This window comes from Phacochoerus africanus, chromosome 11 (genome assembly GCF_016906955.1).
Source record: "Phacochoerus africanus isolate WHEZ1 chromosome 11, ROS_Pafr_v1, whole genome shotgun sequence".
Taxonomy (NCBI): Eukaryota; Metazoa; Chordata; class Mammalia; order Artiodactyla; family Suidae; genus Phacochoerus; species Phacochoerus africanus.
This window is the reverse complement of record NC_062554.1, coordinates 92,704,459-92,724,611: the sequence shown is the minus strand read 5'-3', so window position 1 is coordinate 92,724,611 and position 20,153 is coordinate 92,704,459. Positions and strand designations below refer to the sequence as shown.

General features: G+C 36.4%; 1 protein-coding gene across 6 annotated transcripts in view; it reads left to right on the top strand.

Moving 5' to 3' along the window:
- Positions 1-20,153, top strand: part of CROT (carnitine O-octanoyltransferase) — a 45,070-nt gene that overhangs the window by 11,773 nt on the left and 13,144 nt on the right. For all 6 annotated transcript variants that reach the window (XM_047753035.1, XM_047753031.1, XM_047753030.1 and 3 more), the window contains 7 exons: positions 782-890; positions 9,237-9,330; positions 10,013-10,138; positions 11,440-11,541; positions 12,865-12,948; positions 13,029-13,136; positions 13,359-13,489. In XM_047753035.1, coding sequence (XP_047608991.1) covers positions 782-890; positions 9,237-9,330; positions 10,013-10,138; positions 11,440-11,541; positions 12,865-12,948; positions 13,029-13,136; positions 13,359-13,489 — 754 coding nt within the window. The remainder of the gene's footprint in view (positions 1-781; positions 891-9,236; positions 9,331-10,012; positions 10,139-11,439; positions 11,542-12,864; positions 12,949-13,028; positions 13,137-13,358; positions 13,490-20,153) is intronic.

Genomic DNA, 20,153 nt, shown 5'->3' with positions numbered 1-20,153 from the left:
GACTTATGTACAGACATACTAATACAGACTGAATTCAAAAACAGGTCCATTGAAAATAGTTCCTAACTGACCTCTGAAATGCTTTGGGCAGTATAGCCATTTTTACAATATTTATTCTTCCAACCCAGGAACATGGAATATCTTTCCATTTCTTTGAATTTTCCCATCTCTCTCTCTCTTTTTTTTTTTGGGTGGGTGGGGGGGCTGTGCCTGAGGCAGGTTCGATCCCTGGACTTGCTCAGTGGGTTGAGGATCCGGCATTGCTGTGAGCTGTGGTGTAGGTCCCAGACACTGCTCGGATCCTGCATTGCTATGGCTGTGGTGTAGGCCGATGGCTACAGCTCTGATTCAACCCCTAGCCTGGGAACCTCTATATGCTGCAGGTGTGGCCCTAAAATGACCAATAAAATAAAACAAAATAAAATCATCCCCCAAAGAAACTTAATTCAAATAGCTCTCCTGCAGGGTTTCTCTGCTACCCTTTCCCTTCCCATCCTGTACATACATAAAACTAGAAAGTCCTGCAGTAGTTTGGAATTTGATTCAAATATATGTACAAATATTTGAAACTTTGGTGGATTCCTGGATGTTTCCCGTGGACCGGTTTCAAGTGTATGTATTCATAACATAACTAAAATTGTGTCACTTATTAACGTGTTTTTATTCATGTGATACATTTGATCAGGGGAATGATTCTTTTTCTCTTGGACATAAATATGCAGCTTTACTCTTGTTCACCTCTGAGAAATTTGAGTCTTATGTTCTCTGTTTCTTTTTCCAGAGAGTGAAGGGTATTGTCCAAGTCACGTTGCTGTGCTGTGTCGAGGCCGAGCTTTTATCTTCGATGTAATGCACAAAGGATGTTTGGTCACCCCACCAGAGATTCTCAGGTTTTCAAACTACTTTATTGAGTCTCATTAGGCCTTAAGCTTTTGCTTGCATTGAAAAATAAATGCTCACAATTAGCTTTGCTGGAGTTCTCTTGTGGCGCCATGGGTTACGAATCCGGTGTTGTCACTGCAGTGGCCTGGGTTCAGTCCCTGGTCCAGGAACTTCCACATGCTGTGGGTGTACCCCCCCCCCCAAATTTCCTTTGTAAAGGATGGACAGTGCGGGGTTCCCGTCGTGGCTCATGGCTAACAAATCTGACTAGCATCCATAAGGATGCAGGTTCGATCCCTGGCCTTGCTCAGTGGGTTAAGTAGCTGGTGTTGGTGTGAGCTGTGGTGTAGGTCACAAACATGGCTCGGATCCTGCATTGTTGTGGCTGTGATGTAGGCCGGTGGCTGTAGCTCTGATTCATCCCCTAGCCTGGGAACCTCCATATGCCTTGGATGCGGCCCTAAAAAAAAAAAAAAACAAGGTGAATAGTAAGATGAGAAATAAGAATTTTATATATGCTAATTTAAAAAATCTGTATTTTATTTTTAATTTAAATTTTTATTTTTACTAAATATATATGAATATATTATCCCTAGAGAAAAGGTAAACATTATAGTTATTACCTATCCCATTCCTTGCCCCCAATTTAATCCCTACTGCTAGTTTGGTATATTCTCTCCTTTCAGATCTGTTGCAGTGAATTTACATATATGAAGATATATGTATATTTCATATACATACAAATAGTGTGTATATATAAAGAATGTATATATAGAATATTTTATATGTTTAAGTTGGTGTTATAGAAATATTCCAAATGTAGAGGGAATTATATAATGAAGCTTCTCCATGTACTTATCCCCCAGCTTCAACAGTTATTAACTCCTAGCTTCAGCAGTTAGAAATTCATCATCTTGTTTCAATTAGACCTCCTTCTGCCCCTCCCCTCAACCTCCTCCATGGGTTATTTTAAAGAGAATCTCAGACATAATATACTTTCACTATAAATATTTTAGTATGGATCTCTAAAAAATAAGGACTCTTAAAAACATAAATACATAGTACCTTATCACACCTAGTGACTTGCTTTTTTAAAAAAAATTAATAGGAAATCTTTGATATATTAATATACAAATAGTACAGATTTTCTAGATTGCCTTATAAATGTTGAATTGTATATATTGATATATGTTTTAAATTACTTTTATTGAGTATTACAGACATGTATAGATGCATACATAGAAGTATATCGCCAAATATTTATGCAGCCACCACCTAGGTCAGGGCATAGAACATTTCCACTATTCCAGAAATCCCTCTTGTACCACTTCCCAGTTGCTGAGCTTTTCCCTCTTTCTCAAGCATGATCTCTTAGGTTGCTTATAGCTTTTATCAGTACAAAAAAGCTGCTATGAAGATTCTTGTCGAGTCTTTGATGCCCCACATGCATTCATATTTGATTACACGCAGGAGAGGACTCAGGGAGTCATGGCATATGTATACATTCAGCTCGTGTTGGTGCCAGCTTCCCAAAGTAGTTGTTCTTTGGAAAGCACAGTGTTTACACTCAACACTTGTGTAAGCGTGTTGTGGGAGTTTCTTAAATATTCTGGATATGAGCTTTTCATTGGTTTAATGTGTGCCCTTTTGTTCTATTAAAATTGTCTTTTGATCAACAGAAGTTTTTCATTTGAATCTAGTCCAATTTATCAATCTTTTACCATACAGATTATACTTCCTCTACCTTGTTAAAAAATTTTTTTCCTAACCCAGTGTCAGGAAGATATTTTCTTTCTCTCTCTCTCTCTTTCTCTCTTTCTCCCTCTCTCCCTCTCTTTGCTTTTTAGGGCCACACTCACGGCATATGGAGGTTCCCAGGCCTGGGGTCGAATCGGAGCTGTAACTCCTGGCCTGCAGCACAGCCACAGCATTGCCAGGTCCGAGCTTTTTCTGCAACCTACACCATAGCTCACAGAAACTCCAGATCCCCCACCCACTGAGGGAGGCCGGGGATCGAACCCAAGTCCTCATGGATACTAGTTGGATTAGTTTTGGCTGCACCACAATGGGAACTCGAGCAAGCTATTTACTTATATTGCATTCTAGACTTTTCTTTTTTTGCCTTTGCACATTTACATTAACAGTCTGCCTAGAATTGATTTTTGTTGTTTCTTTTTTTGGGGGGCGGGGAGGGCCTGTACCTGTGGCTTAAGAAAGTTCCCAGGCTAGGAGTCAAATCTGAGCTGCAGCTGCCAGCCCATGCCACAGCCACAGCAACACAGGATCCGAGCAGTATCTGTGACTTACACCACAGCTTGTGGCAATGCCAGATCTTTACTCCACCGAGCGAGGATTGAACCCACATCCTCATGGATACTAGTTGGGCTCTTAACCCACTGAGCCCAATGGGAACTCCGTAGAGTTGATTTTTGATTGTGGCATGAAGAAAGGGTAATTTTATACATTTAAAGAAATAGTGATCTTTTAGGTATTTTTCTGCAGTTCACTTCTTTTAGTCAATAAGATAGTAATATTTTCTTATTGGAATAGACACATATACCTTACTTTAACTGTTGTATAATATTCCACCAAGTGGACATACTGTAGCTTGATCATTTCTCCATTAGTATGCATTGAGGTAGTTTCCATTTGTTGCTGTAACAAACAATGAACATTTTCAAGCTTGCCTCTTTATGTATTTGTGAGAAAGTATCTATGTTATTAGAAATGAAGTTTCTGGATCATAGGATACCTGCATTTGAATTTGTAAAGGAAGTCCGTTGTCATTCAAAGCAGCATTATGTTCCCTGCCAGTATTTTATGAGGATACCCACTTCTCCATATCATTGCAGACAGTGTAGTTAAACTTACAGTGTGGTGAACTGACTTGTGAAAAATGGTTTTTGTTGTTGCTTGAATTGGTGCATCCCTCATTACTAGAGAAAGTAGACATTGTTATATATGTTTATAGGCGATCTGTGTTTTCTTTGAGTTGCTTTTGCCTCTTTTTCTTTGGGCTGTTTTTTTAAAATTCTTACTTGCATGTCTGGACTCCAATCGTTTATCAGTTATATGTGTTGCAAACATTTTCTTCCAGTTAACAAAATTTTTTGGTAATTGAATAGATATTGTTAATTTTGATGTAGGCAGCGTTGTCCATCTTTCGGGTATTTTGCTTTTGTGTCTTGAATAATGTTCGTGTCCATTGCAACTATGCTATTTAATTTGTTCCAAGTTTGACTTATAATTATTAGATCAGGCTTATTAATTGGATTACTCAAGAGCCACTTTGCCAGAAATCGCATACATGTGATATGAGGGCTAAATTCAGCCTATGGCCTGTTTTGCTTGACTAAGAGTCAACTTAAATCACTATTTAGAAATGAAGAGAATTCACATAAAAATATGGATTTCTGGTTTCCCTTAAAAAATAAATGGAAGTCCTATTTGTTCAGGTTTTAACTCTGCTGATTCAGCCTCACAGGTTGTATTCTTGCCTCTCTACATGCTCTACAGTCATCAGTTCTGTAGCTTTAAAATTCAAATTTAATTGTATCTCACCTCTGCTTAAAATTTTTAAATGATTCCTTAGTGACTGGAATGCAGCCCCAGTTCCTAAACAGTGAGCTGGATTTGACCTCCATTCATCTCTTAAGCCTTGTCCCTGTGCATCCTATCCTCTTACCCTTTCTCTGCTTGCAGCTCTGTCATGTTAGGGTATCTGTGGTCTTAGCATGTGCTCACTATTTGGAATGCCTTCTGCCTTTTCCACCTTTTATGTAAGAATTCTTCATGCCTTATATTTCTGGTCGCATGTCTCCACAAGGTCATACTTTCTACTTGATGCCCTTTCTCTTAATTTCCCATTCCCTTTCCTCTCTTCATACCCAGGGAGTTAGCCTCCTTTAATCTCTTTGTAGCCTTGTGTTTTTCTCTATTGATTATTTAAATTGTATTGAAATTATTGATTTCTGTTTTCATATGCAGATGGAGCTCAAGAGATTACTTGCCAGGTCTTTTTTTTTTTTTTTTTTTTAATTTCCTTTGCTGAATGTAGGAAATTTTATTTGGAAACAAGATGCATATCAGAAGTATAAGATAGCTTGGTCAGATTCTGAATCTAAGTGAGTTGGAGCCTCAAGAGAAATGTATCTAGCAAGGAAGGAAAAAGTTGGAACCTCAAAAGATGGGACACTATACATAAAATGGATAAACAACAGGGTCCTACTGTATAGCCCAGGGAGCTATATTCAGTATCTTATAATAATGTATAATGGAAAAGGATCTGAAAAAGTATATATGTGTTTATATACACACACATATATATACACTTTATATGTATATATATACGCACATATATATATGACTGAATCACTTAGCTGTGCACCAGAAACTAACACAACATTGTAAATCAACTGTACTTCAATTAAAAAAAATTTTTTTTTAAACATAGGATAAATGCAGAAAGTGTTTTGGAGTTAAAATTAGTATGAATTGGTATCTGGATTTAGAAAGAAAGATTCAATATGATTGAGTAGGCAGGTAATATTTTAACAGGAGGCAACAGAAGAACCATTTCAATTTTTTTCTGGGTTTTAATAATCACTTTAAGACAATTCACACACCATACCTTTCACCCATTTAAAGTGACAGCATTTTATCATTTTTTGGAATATTCAGAATTGTGCATTCATCTTCCCAATCAATTTTAGAACATTTTTATTACTCCTACAAGTAACCCTGAACTCATAAGCAGTAACTCCCCATTGCTCCTGAACTCGTACCCCATCCAGTAACAGACACTTCTCATATCTCCCAAACATTCCCACCCCACCAACCCTAGGCAACCTTTCTCTCTCTTTCACTTGACTTTCTATCTCTATGTGTTTGCCTCTTTTGGACATTTTATATAAGTGGAATCTTATATGGCCTTTTGTGTCCAGGTTCTTTTAGTTAGTGTTATGTTTACCATGTTGTAGCATATGTCAGTATATCTTTCCATTTTTGTTTGAATAATACTTAATTTATGGCTAAAGCACATTTTATTTAATCATTCATCTTTTGATGGATTGTGTTGTTTCTACTTTTTGGCTGCTGGGAATTTAATGCTGCCTTGAACACTTGTGTAGATAGTTTTTGTGTGGACATACGTTTTCATTTTTCTTGGGTATATACCTAGGAGTCAAATTGCTAGATCATAACTCCGCATTAAACCGTTTGAGGAACTGCCATACTGTTTTCCAGTATGACTGCACCCTTTTACATTCACATCAGCAATATTTGAGGGATCCAATGTATCTACATTCTCAAAAACACTTATTATCTCCTTTTTTGATTGTAGCAATCCTAGAAGATATGAAGTGGGATCTCATTCTGGTTTATGGATTCTTGTCCATAATGACATTGTTTAACACATTTTCATGTGCCTGTAGTTGTTTGTATATCTTCCTTGGAGAAATATATATTCAGTTCCTTTGCCCATTTTTCACTCAGATTGTTTGTAGTTTTTTGGTGTTAAATTAAAGGGGTTCCTTAAATATTTTTAATATTAACCTATAATCACATATATGATTTGCAAATATTTTCTCACATTCTGTAAGTTGTCTTTTCATTCTATTGTTTCCTTTACTGTGCTGAAGCCTTCAGCTTGATGTAATCCCACTTGTTTGTTTTTACTTTTGTCCTATGCTTTTTGGTGTCATATCTAAGACATGCTTGCTAAGGCCAGTGTCAAGATGCTTTTCCCCCATGTTTTTTCCTAGGAATTTTATTGTTTCACATCTTAAGATTTTTGTATGTGGTGTAAGGTAGGGATCCAGGTCCATTCTTTCATATGTAGGAATTTGATTTTCCCAACACTTTATTTAAGGGGCTGTCCTTTTACCATTGTGTAGTCTTGTCTTCTTTGGTACCCTTGGCACTTCAGCTGACTGTGTATAAGTGGATTTATTTCTAGGCTCTCTATTCTGTTCCATTGATCTGTATGGCTGTTTGGTGCCATGCTGTTTTGATAAGTGTAGCTCTGTAATACATTTTGAAACCAGGAAGTATGATGCCTCCAGCTTTGTTCTTCTTGCTTAAAACTGTTTTGACTATGTGGAGTTTTTTGTGGTTCTGTATGAACTTTAGAATTTTTTTCCCTATTTCTGTAAAAAAATGCCTTAGGATTTTGATAGGGATTACACTGGCTGTTGATCACTTTAAGTAGTATGGACTTCTTAATGGTGAAGAGTTGGCAGTTGTTATCTGATCTTTTATTATCAAACTTAAAACGTCATTTCAGGTTGAATACATTTTCCCTAGTAATTGCTCTGTTGGTGACCATTTTTTTTAATGAGATGGTCATTTCCTGCTGAATATTAAATGGCCATATCAGGGAGCAGGAAGAAGTTTAATAGTCAGAACTGGTGCTTTGAAGTTGGAAAGGCGGCGCCTTATACCATATGGAGAAAAACAGTGAGGAAGATTTTATTCCTTAAGCATTCAGAATTTTTGCTGCTTATTGTGCTTACCACGGAACCACTAACTCTAAAATCTTTATTTGCAATTGAAGCAAAATCAGAGTTGGAGAGACAAGTTAGCAGGAAGAGGTAAGGCAAGTTGCTCCGACTGTTGATCCAGATGGTTTGGTTTATAAGCCCTCATCAAAAGGGGGGCATTTTGCAACAAATAGTTTATTTCTTCACCAGTGTTACAGAAATAACTAAGGAATAAAGGAAATTATGCAAATCAGTAATTTTTTTTTTCCAGTTTTGAACGGTAAAGTCACAAATAAGGAATGGCTACTAGGGGTGCCTTTTGACCATTTATTAAGCTGTTGTTAGTGCACTTTCTAAGAAACCCTTGGAAGAGTTTCAAATGAAGTAATTTTTTAGCATATGCCATGAGGATGTAGGGCTGAAACTAAATGGTGGATTTTTGACTGAAGAAAATTTCTTTATGGAGGAACCCTGTTATTTACCTGCCATATGTTTAAAGATACTTGAAACTCATCAGACTGGGAGTGTAGAATGCTGTGTGTGGGGGGGAATAGATTATCCTTAGCTAATAGTCTTTAGAATATAATGATTAGAAATAACAGTGGCATATGTGAAATTTAAAACTGACTCCATAGTACTTCTATTTTTGGATTAAACCCAAATATTAGTTGGGTATAAAATCTTTTGTTACATATACATGCAAAAAGTTTTCAGTTAGATTAAAATGTGCATGATATTTGTGAGATTTACCAGAATATTTTTTAAGTTCTCTATTATACAGGGTATTTACTTAGACCCTGAACATGTATTAAATTTTGAAAGTATAAATTATATTAGCCAAACACCAAATTTATTTACTTCAGGTATTATATACTTTTGATGTTAATAAGCCGCAAAATTACTTAAAAAAAAAAAAAAAGATGTAGGAGTTCATTGTGACTCAGAGGGTTGAAGAACCTAGCTAGTATCCACCAGGATGCAGGTCATGCTCAGTGGGTTCAGGATCTGGCATTGCCGTGAGCTTTGGTGTAGGTCACAGACATGGTGCGAATCTGGCATCGCTGTGGCTGTGGTGTAGGCCAGCAGCTGCAGCTCAGATTCAACCCCTAACCTGGGAACCTCTATAGGCCATAGGTGTGGCCATTAAAAACAATAATAAAAAATAAATAAAAGATGTGGTGTAGGAGTTCCTCTTGTGGCTCAGTGCGTTTAAGGACACCACATTGTCTCTCAGAGGTTAGGAGTTACATACTTGCCTTCACTCAGTGGGTTAAAGGTCTGGTATTCCTGCAAGCTGCAGTGTAGGTTCTAGACACAACTCTGATCCAGTGTTGTGGCTGTGGTGTAAGCCTCAGGAGCAGCTCCAATTTGACCCCTAGCCCAGGAATTTTCATATGCCGCAGGTGCGGCTGAAAAAAAAATTGTAGATCTAGGAAATAAATCCCTTGCTGTTGAGACCTTATCCCTTTCTTTGGATAATTATCAAAACATATTTAAATACTGATAAACTTGATGAGCTATTAAAGGCCATGTAGCTAGTGATCCTGCCTGCATTTTTTGTTTGGTTGGTTGTTTTTTGTCTTTTTGCCATTTCTTCGGCCACTCTCGTGGCATATGGAGGTTCCCAGGCTAGGAGTCTAATCAGAGCTGTAGCTGCCGGCCTTCGCCAGAGCCACAGCAATGCGGGATCTGAGCCTCGGCTGCGACCTACACCACAGCTCACGGCAACGCTGGATCCCCAACCCATTGAGCAAGGCCAGGGATCAAACCTGCAACCTCATGGTTCCTAGTCGGATTGGTTAACCACTGCACCACGATGGGAACTCCAACCTGCCTGCATTTTTTTTGAATCCTCTTTTTTTAATCTTCCAAAAGGCAGTTGACATTTATACAAAAGAAGTGCCACAGTGAACCCGATGGACCAGGAATAGCAGCGCTAACTAGCGAGGAGCGAACTCGATGGGCTAAGGTTATAATTTATACTTTTCTTTTGCGGTATATTTGAGAATCAGTATATTCAAGTATACGATGTAATGATTTGATATTTGTATACATTGAAAAATAATCACCACTGTCTCTTTAATGTCAATCACTGTATAGAAATTTAGAAACTTTTTTCTTGTGATAATTTTTAAGACCTGTTCTCTAGCAACTTTCAAGTGATATTTGAAAATGAATGATGTATGATGATAATGATATTATTAACTATAATTTATACTCTGGGGGGATTATGCTATGATTTTTATTTTATTTACATTTAAATTTCAAATTTTAAGCTCCAGTATATGCTGCCCCTTTGTTCACATTTTTGAAATAAAGATAAAAGATATATTTAAAGGTGCAATGTGTTTAATATTGCACAATATTAAAGAATTAGAGAAAATCTAGGGGGGTGGCATAACTGTGTACTTTTTACATTACAAGCCATGCAGTGGAAGGAAAAACCTGTTCAGGACTGAACAGAGAGGTCCTTGAATCTACTCTTTTTCCCATTCTTTAAGTTTTGATGAAGTATAGTTGATTTACAATGTTGTGTTGAATTTACACTTTTCTTGATGAACCTTTCCCCTAACCTTTTGAGAAGCTTTTAAGATTTTTTTGGATATTTTGTATTTAACTTGTGACATTTTATTTATCTCCTTGACCTTTAGGCACGAGAGTATTTGATTAGACTTAATCCAGAGAACTTGACTCTGTTAGAAAAAATTGAGAGCAGTTTACTGGTATATTCCTTAGAGGATGGCAGTCCACATGTAACACCAGAAGATTATTCTCAGGTATTTAATCATCTTGGTTTGTTATTTCTTCCTGAAAATTTTTTTTGGTGGACTCTTGTGTATATTGAACATGAGAAGAAATTTGTTACGTGAAGGCTCTTAAAACTTTCTTAGCTATGTATATACATGTACCAAATGAAGTTTATACATAAACAAATAATGCTTTGTAAATTCTTGCCACGTTGTTTAGGTCCCTTTAGATATATCTTGTGTGTTGTTTAAAGAAGTCTGATTATTATTTGCTTCTCACATGTCAGCGTTTCCCAGTCTTTTCACTGATGGTATATACAGGAAATTTGCATAGTACACTGGAATGAATGAGCTTTTCATAACCAAAGATTACATGAAACCTACCTATAAACTCACACCAATGTACCTTGACACCTTAGTTGGTCAAATCTGTCCAAAGAATTTTATCAGTCTTGTGATTTATTTTTAACATTTGGTTTTCTAGAACACAGTCACTTTAGTGAATTCAGGGGTTATTGTGGCCTGTTTTTCTTTTTTCTGGGGCCATATCATTTCCTGGGAAAGAATAAAAGGTAGTAAAAATATTTGTAGGAGTCTCAGAGTCTTCTGAAAACACTGAAGTTACTTCATAAATGCATTCATCAATATTAAATGAAAGAAATAAAATAAAATAGACTTGAAAGCATTGTACCTGGAAGTCAATATTTTCCTCTTCTTCAGCTGTATTTTTTTTTAGCAGAATCACCAAACATCTTGAGGAAGACTGTGTTTTAATGAAGTGCAGTTGATAGTTAGACATAATTAGATTATAGCTCATTGCTCACACACTCTAGAAGTTTCTAAAACTAACTACTTTGCGATGTACTCTGATATTTATGTTCTGTTTCATACTTTGTTTTTGTAAAGAATATTTACGATGGTTTCATGACTTGCTAATGACCAAAACTCACTAATTGAGAAACAGGCTTAGTGAGATATGCAATCTTGAAGTATTTTCCTTGTAACTATGTTTAATGACTAAACTTAGCAATGCTTCGTACACTGTTCAAGTTGCAAAAGCCTTGTTCTTTGAATTGTATATTCTCTAAACATCCATGAATATTGTATCAGCATTCTCTTTTCTGATAGAATTTCTTGGATTTTGAGTGCTATTTAAAGTCAGGGCCAAAATTACTATCTCTTGAGTCGAACTCTTACCATTTGATTACATTTGATTTACCCAAAGAGGAAAAGTGAAATTTTTCTTGTATGTTTATGTGTGTATTTAAGACATACATACTTAAAATCCAATATTACAGTCCTTTTAATTTGGAAATGTTAAATGTATTTAGGTAACTGCAGAGATTCTTACTGGAAATCCAACAGTACGCTGGGGTGACAAATCTTATAACTTGATTTCCTTTTCTAATGGAGTATTTGGCTGTAGTTGTGACGTAAGTAAACTGCTGAAGTTATTTTTTCCTTTTAATCTTTTAGGTTAATTTAATGGCAGTAATCTACAATACCAATGCTGTCCTGTGGTAGAATAAGTAAATACTTCTTAGCTTTATGGCATTAAAGTCAAGGGTTTAGGTAGGAATTCCTCAGTGAAAGTAGAGCATAGGACAAATTATTTTCCTCTATAGTCAGGTAACAGTTTGGTGTATAGTTGCAAAACAAAATTTACGTATATTTTTATGTTGTATAAATGCTTTAAAATCTACTATTACCTGTTGCTGAGAATTACAACCCATTTTAAAAGGTAAAGCACTATGTATATGTTCTGTGCACAGAGAAATGCATGTGGATATATTTCTAGATTTACCTAGTAATTGTGTAACTTTTTCTAAAATGACCTATGATCTTTGGAACATTATTTACCTCTGGATGTTGAAATGTCTGGTATTGGGAGTTCTCATTGTGGTGCAGCAGAAATGACTCCAACTAGTATTCATGGGGAAAAAAATGAAAAAGAAAAGAAAAACAAAGTAGCTATTATTGCCAAAGAAAGTTGAGTGGTGGATGTGCAGGTAATAGAAACTATGCTATTGTAGTAACTCATCAGGGTGAAAAGTTGCCATGAGTTGTTTTGAAAGATTTCCTCTTTCTAGGAGTCCACTGTTGACAAAAAATTGTTTCTTGTTTATTGCTTCAGCTTTTTTCTCTTTAGCTCCTTGTTTGATTCTGCTTGACCTTCTTAGTCTAGGTTATATCCTCTCTATTTCCTCAAAACTCCCCTTTGTGTAGCAGCTACACAACTTCTGACCTCTTGCCTCCCTTTCTCTTTGACTGGTCAGCTGCAGTTGATTACTGTGTTTTTCATATGAGCTGGCACTGCCTTCCTCTCTTAACAGTCCTTCTCTATTTTCTGATTCTAAAACTGACCTTAGTATTATTCATAACCATTTTCCTCTGTGCCTGCTCTCTTCTCTGGTTTTAATAGTTTCACTGACCATTTCTGCATAAGTAGCTTACAGTTCTACTTTTCCAGTTTTTACCTATTATTCTCATTTTGAGAGTTTTGTTTCACTGTATGCTAAATTGCCAAACTGACTGTTACATGTTATGTAAGGGTTAGTTACCATCATCATCAGAATATAAAGTACATCAATTACATACTATTCCATAAAATACCCATAGGTCTATAATTAAGGATAAGGCATTTGAGAATTCTGTGCTTTTATTGGGTTAAGAGTAGAGGGAAAGTGAAAATACAATATTGGGTCAAATATTAACTTGACATAAAGTATTCAAATTCTTGTGTATTTTTATTTTAGCATTCTCCTTTTGATGCGATGGTTATAGTAAACCTCAGCAATTATATTGATCAGAAAGTTTTGGAGAACGAAGGAAGATGGAAGGTATATTAGAACAAATATTTCATCCCTTTTCTTCTCATATTTTTATAGATAAAATATTTTTAAATCTTCTCTGTTTTCAGGGTTCAGAAAAAGTACGAGAAATACCACTTCCAGAGGAGCTTGTTTTCACTGTGGATGAAAAAGTATTAAACGACATCAACCAAGCTAAAGCCCAGTATTTCATGCAGGTAGACTTTTCACCTTTCTCTTTGATTAATGATACTTTATCTTTTAACTACTATGTATGAATATTTGGCTATCATCCAAGTATGATGGCATAAAACATATAAAAATTATAGCTTTAATACTTTGACTTATGTCTGATGATTAATACAAATGATAATTTGGTTATCATCAGGGTATTCTTCTTAGGTGGGTTTTCATTGTTCCTATTTCATTATTTTTGTCAGGCATCTGATCTGCAGCTTGTGGCGTATGCCTTTACATCTTTTGGCAAAAAGCAAACCAAGAAGAAGCAGCTTCACCCTGATGCGTTTATTCAGCTGGCACTTCAGCTGGGCTATTATAGACTTCATGGACGGTGAGGACCATTCATTTTCCCTCTTCAGAATCTTTAAGTCCAAGGGTGTACCTTTACCATTCTATCCTCAACGTTTTTCTGATGTTTTTCCCACAAGGAGCTGTGCCCTAATTTGTACTTTATCAATCATGTTTCCAACTGTGACACAGTCTTTCACTACCTTGATACTTGTGACTTCTCTACATTCTTCTGAGAGAAGTAGTTTCCATTTTGCATAACAACAAACATTTTCAAGCTTGAGTATTTTATTTATTTATTTAGGTATTTATTTATTATTTTTGCTTTTTTTTAGGGCCACACCTGCAGCATATGGAAGTTCCCAGGCTAGGGGTCGAATCTGAGCTGCAGCTGCCAGCCTACGCCACAGCCACAGCCACTCAGGATCTGAGCCTACACCACAGCTGACAGCAGGGCCAGATCCTCAACCCACTGAGCAAGGCCAGGGATTGAACCTGCATCCTCATGAATACTAGCTGGATTCGTTTCCACTGAACCACAATGGGAACTTCCGGTCTTAAGTATTTTATACTTTTTGATGCTATAGTAAATTAGATTGTTTTTCCTGATTTTCTTTTCAGATGATTTATTGGTAGTGTATGGAAATGTAACCAATTTTTGCTTGTTGACTTTATACCCTGAAATTTTGTTGAATTCGTATGTTAGCTCTAACAGTTTTCTGTGGATTTTTTTGTATTTTTTAAAATATAAGATGAGATATCCGTGAAGAGAGATAGCTTTGATTTCTCCTTTCTGATTCGGATGCCTTATTATTATTATTATTTTTTTTCCTGGTCAGAACAACCAGTACCATGTTGAACAGAAATGACATAAGTTGGCATCCTTTTTTTCTTACTCATCTTAGGTGGAAGGTTTTTGGTTTTTCACCATTGAGTATGATGTTAGCTGTGGATTTTTCATAAATACCCTTTATCATATTGAGGAAGTTCCCTTGTTCCCTTGATTTTTATTATGGAAGATTGCTGGATTTTGTTAACTGCTTTTGATCTTCATGTAGGTCTTTTTCTTCATTCTATTAATGTGGTATTACTTTTGATCAGTCCTCATATATTGAACCATTCATGCATTTCTTGGATAAATCCCACTTGGTCAAGGTTATCATCCTTTTGGTCTGCTGCTGAATTTGGTTTGCTGGTAATTTGTAGAGGATTTTTGCATCTATATTCGTAAGGGATATTGGTTTATAGTGTCTTTTTCTGTAGTGTCTTTGCCTGGTTTTGATATCAGGGTGGCCTCATATTACAAGGAGGGAAGAATTTGAAAAGGATCGGTGTTAATTCTTTAAGTCTTAAATTAATCAATGAAACCATCTGATCCAGGACTTACTTTCGTTGGGAGGCTTTTCATTGTTGATTTTTCTCAATACTTATAGATATCCAGTCATATTTCTATTTTTAATTGAGTCACATTTGGTAGTTTTTATGTTTCTCAGGATACATCCATTTCATCTCGGCTATCCAAACTATCATATACAGTTGTTCATAATATTATAATCCTTTTATTTCAGTGAAATCAGTAGTAATGCCCTCTCTTTCGTAGCTAATTTCAGTAATTGGAGTCTTGCCCCCCCCTTTTTCTTTTCTTTTCTTTTCTTTTATTTTCCCACTGTACAGCAAGGGGATCAAGTCATCCTTACATGTATACATTACAATTACATTTTTTTCCCCACCCTTTGTTCTGTTGCAACATGAGTATCTAGACAAAGTTCTCAATGCTACTCAGCAGGATCTCCTTGTAAATCTATTCTAAGTTGTGTCTGATAAGCCCAAACTTCCGATCCCTCCCACTCCCTCCCCCTCCCATCAGGCAGCCACAAGTCTCTTCTCCAAGTCCATGATTTTCTTTTCCGAGGAGATGTTCATTTGTGCTGGATATTAGATTCCAGTTATAAGTGATATCATATGGTATTTGTCTTTGTCTTTCTGGCTCATTTCACTCAGTATGAGATTCTCTAGTTCCATCCATGTTGCTACAAATGGCATTATGTCATTCTTCTTTATGGCTGAGTAGTATTCCATTGTGTGTATATACCACATCTTCCGAATCCAATCATCTCTTGATGGACATTTGGGTTGTTTCCATGTCCTGGCTATTGTGAATAGTGCTGCAATGAACATGCGGGTGCACGTGTCTCTTTTAAGTAGAGTTTTGTCCGGATAGATGCCCAAGACTGGGATTGCGGGGTCATATGGAAGTTCTATGTATAGATATCTAAGGTATCTCCAAACTGTTCTCCATAGTGGCTGTACCAGTTTACATTCCCACCAACAGTGCAGGAGGGTTCCCTTTTCTCCACAGCCCCTCCAGCACTTGTTATTTGTGGATTTATTAATGATGGCCATTCTGACTGGTGTGAGGTGGTATCTCTTGGTAGTTTTGATTTGCAATTCTCTTACAATCAGCGATGTTGAGCATTTTTTCATGTGTTTGCTGGCCATCTGTGTATCTTCTTTGGAGAAATGTCTATTCAGGTCTTTTGCCCATTTTTCCATTGATTGATTGGCTTTTTTGCTGTTGGGTTGTGTAAGTTGTTTATATATTCTAGAGATTAAGCCCTTGTTGGTTGCATCATTTTAAACTATTTTCTCCCATTCTGTAAGTTGTCTTTTTGTTTTCTTTTGGGTTTCCTTTGCTGTGCAAAAGCTTTTCAGTTTGATGAGGTCCCATGGGTTTATTTGTGCTCTAATTTCGATTGCTTTGGGAGACTGACCTGAGAAAATATTCATGATGTTGATGTCAGAGAGTGTTTTGCCTATGTTTTCTTCTAGGAGTTTGATGGTGTCCTGTCGTATATTTAAGTCTTTCAGCCATTTTGAGTTTATTTTTGTGCATGGTGTGAGGGTGTGTTCTAGTCTCATTGCTTTGCATGCAGCTGTCCAGGTTTCCCAGCAATGCTTGCTGAATAGACTTTCTTTTTCCCATTTGATGTTCTTGCCTCCCTTGTCAAAGATTCATTGACCATAGGTGTCAGGGTTTCTTTCCGGGTTCTCTGTTCTGTTCCATTGGTCGGTCTGTCTGTTTTGATACCAGTCCCACACTGTTTTGATGACTGTGGCTTTGTAGTATTTCTTGAAGTCTGGGAGAGTTATGCCTCCTGCTTGGTTTTTGTTTCTCAGGATTGCTTTGGCAATTCTGGGTCTTTTGTGGTTCCATATAAATGTTTGGATTGTTTGTTCTAGTTCTGTGAAAAATGTCAGGGGTAATCTGATAGGGATTGCATTGAATCTGTAGATTGCTTTGGGTAGGATGGCCATTTTTACAATATTGATTTTCCCAATCCAGGAACATGGAATATCTTTCCATTTCTTTACATCTTCTTTGATTTCTTTGATTAAAGTTTTATAGTTCTTGGCATATAGGTCCTTTCCCTCCTTGGTCAGGTGTATTCCGAGGTATTTGATTTTGTGAGGTGCAATTTTAAAAGGTATCGTATTTTTGTATTCCTTTTCTAATATTTCATTGCTGGTATACAGAAATGCAACTGACTTCTGAATGTTAATCTTATCTCCTGCTACTTTGCTGAATTTATTCATCAGTTCAAGGAGTTTTGGGGTTGAGTCCTTAGGGTTTTCTATGTATAGTATCATGTCATCTGCATACAGTGACAGTTTTCTCTCTTCTCTTCCTATGTGGATGCCTTTTATTTCTTTTGTTTGTCGAATTGCTGTGGCTAGGACTTCCAACACTATGTTGAAGAGCAGTGGTGAGAGTGGGCATCTCTGTCTTGTTCCAGATTGGAGTGAGAAGGCTTTCAGTTTTTCCCCATTGAGGATTATATTTGCTGTGGGTTTATCATAAATGGCTTTGATTATGTTCAGGAATGTTCCCTCTATACCCACTTTGGCGAGGGTCTTGATCATGAATGGATGTTGGACTTTGTCACATGCTTTTTCTGTGTCTATTGAGATGATCATATGATTTTTGACTTTTCTTTTGTTAATGTGGTGTATGATGCTGATTGATTTGCGTATGTTGAACCATCCTTGTGAACCTGGGATGAACCCAACCTGGTCATGGTGTATAATTCTTTTGATATGTTGTTGGATTCGGTTGGCTAAGATTTTGTTGAGAATTTTTGCATCTATATTCATCAATGATATTGGGCGATAGTTGTCTTTTTTGGTGGTATCTCTGGTTTTGGAATGAGGGTGATGGTGGCATCATAGAATGTCTTTGGGAGTATTCCTTCTTCTTCAACCTTTTGAAAGAGTTTAAGGAGGATGGGCACCAATTCCTCTTTATATGTTTGATAAAATTCTCCTGTGAAGCCATCTGGTCCTGGACTTTTATTTGTAGGGAGTGATTTTATGACCTCTTCAATTTCATTTCTAGGGATCGGTCTGTTCAGTTGGTCTGTTTCTACTTGATTCAGTTTTGGCAGGCTTAAGATTCTAGAAAATTGTCCATTTCTTCCAGATTGTCAACCTTGTTGCTGTAGAGTTGTTCATAGTATTCTCTTATGGTTTTTGTATTTCTGCTGTATCCGTTGTGATTTCTCCTTTTTCATTTATAATTTTGGTTATTTGGGTTCTTTCTCTCCTCTTTTGAGTGAGTCTGGCCAGGGGTTTGTCAATTTTGTTTACCTTTTCAAAGAACCAGCTCTTGGTTTTATTAATTTTCTCTATTGTTTTTTGAGTCTCTATTTTATTGATTTCTTCTTTGATCTTTATAATTTCCTTCCTTCTGCTGACTTTAGGACTTTTTTGCTCTTCTTTTTCTAATTCGTGTAGGTGGAGGGTTAAGTTGTCAATTTGGGATCTTCTTTTTTGAGAAAGGCCTGTATTGCTATAAATTTCCCTCTGAGCACTGCTTTCGCAGCATCCTATAGATTTTGAGAGGTTGTGTCTTCATTATCATTTGTTTCAAGGTAGTTTTTAATTTCCTTCTTGATTTCCTCATTGACCCATTGGTTTTTGAGTAGCATGTTGTTTAGTCTCCATGCAGTAGGTTTTTTCTCTTTCCTTTTCCCATGGTTGATTTCCAATTTCATGGCATTGTGGTCAGAGAAGATACTTGAGATAATTTCTATGCTCCTAAATTTATTGAGGTTAGCTTTGTGTCCCAATATGTGGCCGATTCTTGAGAATGTTCCATGAGCATTTGAGAAGAATGTGTATTCTGCTTTTTTTGGATGTAGTGTCCTGAAGATATCAATTAAGTCTGACTTTTCTATTGTTTCCTTTAGGATCTCTGTTGCTTTATTGGTTTTCTGTCTAGAAGATCTGTCCATTGATGTGAGTGGGGTATTAAGGTCTCCTACTATGATTGTATTCTCATCAATATCTCCCTTTATGTCTGTTAATATTTGTTGTATGTATCTGGGTGCTCCTGTATTTGGGGCATATATGTTGACGATAGTAACATCCTCTCCCTGGATGGATCCCTTACTCATTAAGTAGTGTCCTTCTTTGTCTTTCTTTATGTCTTTTGTTTTAAAGTCTATTTTGTCTGATATGAGTGTTGCGACTCCTGCTTTTCTGTCATGTCTATTGGCATGAAATATTTTTCCCCACTCTATCACTTTCAATCTATAAGTATCCTTTGGCCTAAGGTGAGTTTCTTGTAGGCAGCATATTGAAGGTTTTTGCCTTTTTATCCACTCAGCCACTCTGTGTCTTTTGATTGGGGCATTCAGTCCATTGACATTTAAGGTGATAATTGATAGATGATTATTTATTGCCATTTTGAACCTCATGTTCCACTTGATTCTATGGTTCTCCATTCTTCCTTTCTTTTTTTTTTGGTTGAATGGTCTCCTGTTATTATCTGCTTGAGTGTTTTTGTTTGTTTGTTTGTTTTGTTTTTCATTTTTTGCAAATGCAGTGTTTGGTTTTAGCTTGTGGTTGCTCTGTTTTTTAAGTATGCTAACCCCTTCCCATAATAATGTGTTTTTGCCTGATGGTCCTATAATTTCGAACACTTCATTACTATATTAAAATTAAGAGAAACATACAAACAAACAAACAAAAAGGGTTATTTATTTCCTAACATCCCTTGCCCACATTTTATGGTTTTGATGACTCTTTTTTATTTTTTTCTTTTTAATTTTATTTTGTTTGAAGCATGTTCATGATTAAATCTGTATGCTGGCTTGTTTGAGTGACTGCTCTCTGATTGCGGTTTCCTCAGTCCTAGTTCTTCCTCTTCTTCTTTTTTTTTTTTCTTTTCTTTTTTCTTCCCTTTCCTTCCTTTGTTTTTGGTTAGAGAAGCCCTTTCAATATTTCCTTTAACCTGGGTTTTGTGTTGCTGTATTCTTTAAGTTTTTGTTTGTTGGAAAAAAATTTTATTTCCCCTTCTATTTTAAATATTCTTGCTGGATAGAGTATTCTAGGTTGCATATTTTTTCCTTTTAGCACTTTAAATATCTCTTGCCATTCCCTCCTGGCCTGTAATGTTTCTGTAGAGAAGTCAGCTGATAATCTTATGGGGGTTCCCTTGTAGGTAACATTCTGTTTTTCTCTTGCTGCCTTTAGGATCCTCTCTTTATCATTAACTTTCGCCATTTTTATTATGATGTGTCTTGGTGTGGGTCTATTTGGGTTCAGTTTGTTTGGGGTCCTCTGTGCTTCTTGTATCTTGAACCCAGTATCCTTTAGATTTGGGAAGTTTCCAGCGATAATTTCTTCAAATATATTTTCCATCCCCT